The following is a 1,463-nucleotide window of genomic DNA, read 5'->3' as shown; positions in this document are numbered from 1 at the left end:
TGTGGTGGCAGCACGCTTGTAATGCCCACTGCTCAGAAGGCTGAGGCAGGAGGGACCCTTGAGCCCAGGAGTTTGAGGCTCCAGTGAGCTGTGAAGCTACCACTGCACTCCAGCCTGGGTGACAGAGTGAGACTCTGTCTCAAAAAAAAAAAAAAAAAAAAAAAGTTATCTATATAAAGACCCTTGCTCCCTCACTTTCTTTAGGGAGACTACTGCTCCCATAGTCTGACCGCTGCTGTGCCTGCCTGTGAACTCCTTCCACATTTGGGAGTCAAAAGCAGGCAGATCAGGAATTTTAACTCATTGGATGGCTGTGTGATATCTTTATGTTTGTGGCTTACTCCCTGTCACTTGGGCTAGTGGATTTACTTTACATTTCCTTCCCTTCAGAGCAGAATGTTGTCCTATCCAAAGACCACTGTATCTGATTAAGGTTTCTTTGGCCTTATAGAGAGAAAGGCAGGACTCATAGCTGTGCTATAGTTCAATAATCCAACTCCATTTTGATATTTCAGCTGGAAGGAGATGTGGCTGCAAGATTATTGGCAAGGTCTGGACCAGGGGGAAGCTCTCACTGCTATGATCCACAACAATGAAACACAGCAAAGGAAATTTTGGGATTACCTACATGAGATCTTCATGAAAAGGAACCAAAATCTCTAACTGCCCTTGCAAGAGTCTTTAACTTAGTAGAGCAAAGGAGATCTTATTCTGCCATGGAACATAAGGAACATCCACTGCACAGACCCTTAATAAACATTATCTTTCCATGGATTCAGAGAATTCCATTTATATCCACTGCTATTTTATCTTAATGATGGATAGCCAAGGTCTCAGCCTATGGTAATAGGGCCTCCCCTCAAGGAGAGACAGAGGCATACAATTCTTGGTTCAGTGGGAAACAGAAGCCTAAAACACCCATTTGATTCGAGGTGCTGGTCTAAAAGAATTTTTAAAGGACTGCCCACTTCTCTGTTTCATCCTTTCGACTGTTCTTCACTACCAGTAAAGTAATATGGGCCAGGTCGTGACTTATAGCTTATGTTCTAGTCCCCAAGCCCCTCATTATTCAGTACCTTTCCCAATAATTTCTTTTCCTTATCTCTTGCTTTATAAAATGTTATGTTAGTGAAGCAAAACTTCTGGTGGGCTGTATTCTGGTTTTTTAGGGTTTTATTTTTTATATCATTTACTTTGCTTTTCATGGGAAACTTAAATGGCTTTTTCTTTCCTGGTTTTAGGCCATTTCCCACAATTTCTGATGGAGATACAGAAACCTTGCCATTAATTATTCTTACTGCTGGTTTGCTTCTTATTTAGGGTGTATCTGGGATTCCTTCTCATCTCAAGATTCAGTGGCTATTATATGCCATGTCAATTTAATGTATTGCCTTGTTCTATTTTAGATCAAAGATGGAGACTAAGGCTGGAAAAGGATGGCAGAAAAAGTCATATATATATAT

At 40.9% G+C, this 1,463-nt stretch overlaps 1 protein-coding gene across 1 annotated transcript in view; it reads left to right on the top strand.

Moving 5' to 3' along the window:
* The window catches only part of FUT11 (fucosyltransferase 11 (alpha (1,3) fucosyltransferase)), a 4,965-nt gene extending 3,769 nt beyond the window's left edge, over positions 1 to 1,196 (top strand). The window contains exon 3 of the mRNA XM_012663272.1: positions 516 to 1,196. Within this exon, the coding sequence (XP_012518726.1) occupies positions 516 to 663 (148 nt within the window). The 3' untranslated portion in view covers positions 664 to 1,196. The remainder of the gene's footprint in view (positions 1 to 515) is intronic.
* The last annotated feature ends 267 nt before the right edge of the window (positions 1,197 to 1,463 follow it).

Source organism: Propithecus coquereli, unplaced genomic scaffold (assembly GCF_000956105.1).
Source record: "Propithecus coquereli isolate 6110/MARCELLA unplaced genomic scaffold, Pcoq_1.0 Scaffold80, whole genome shotgun sequence".
In the NCBI taxonomy this organism is placed as follows: domain Eukaryota; kingdom Metazoa; phylum Chordata; class Mammalia; order Primates; family Indriidae; genus Propithecus; species Propithecus coquereli.
This window is presented reverse-complemented; position numbering and strand designations above follow the sequence as displayed.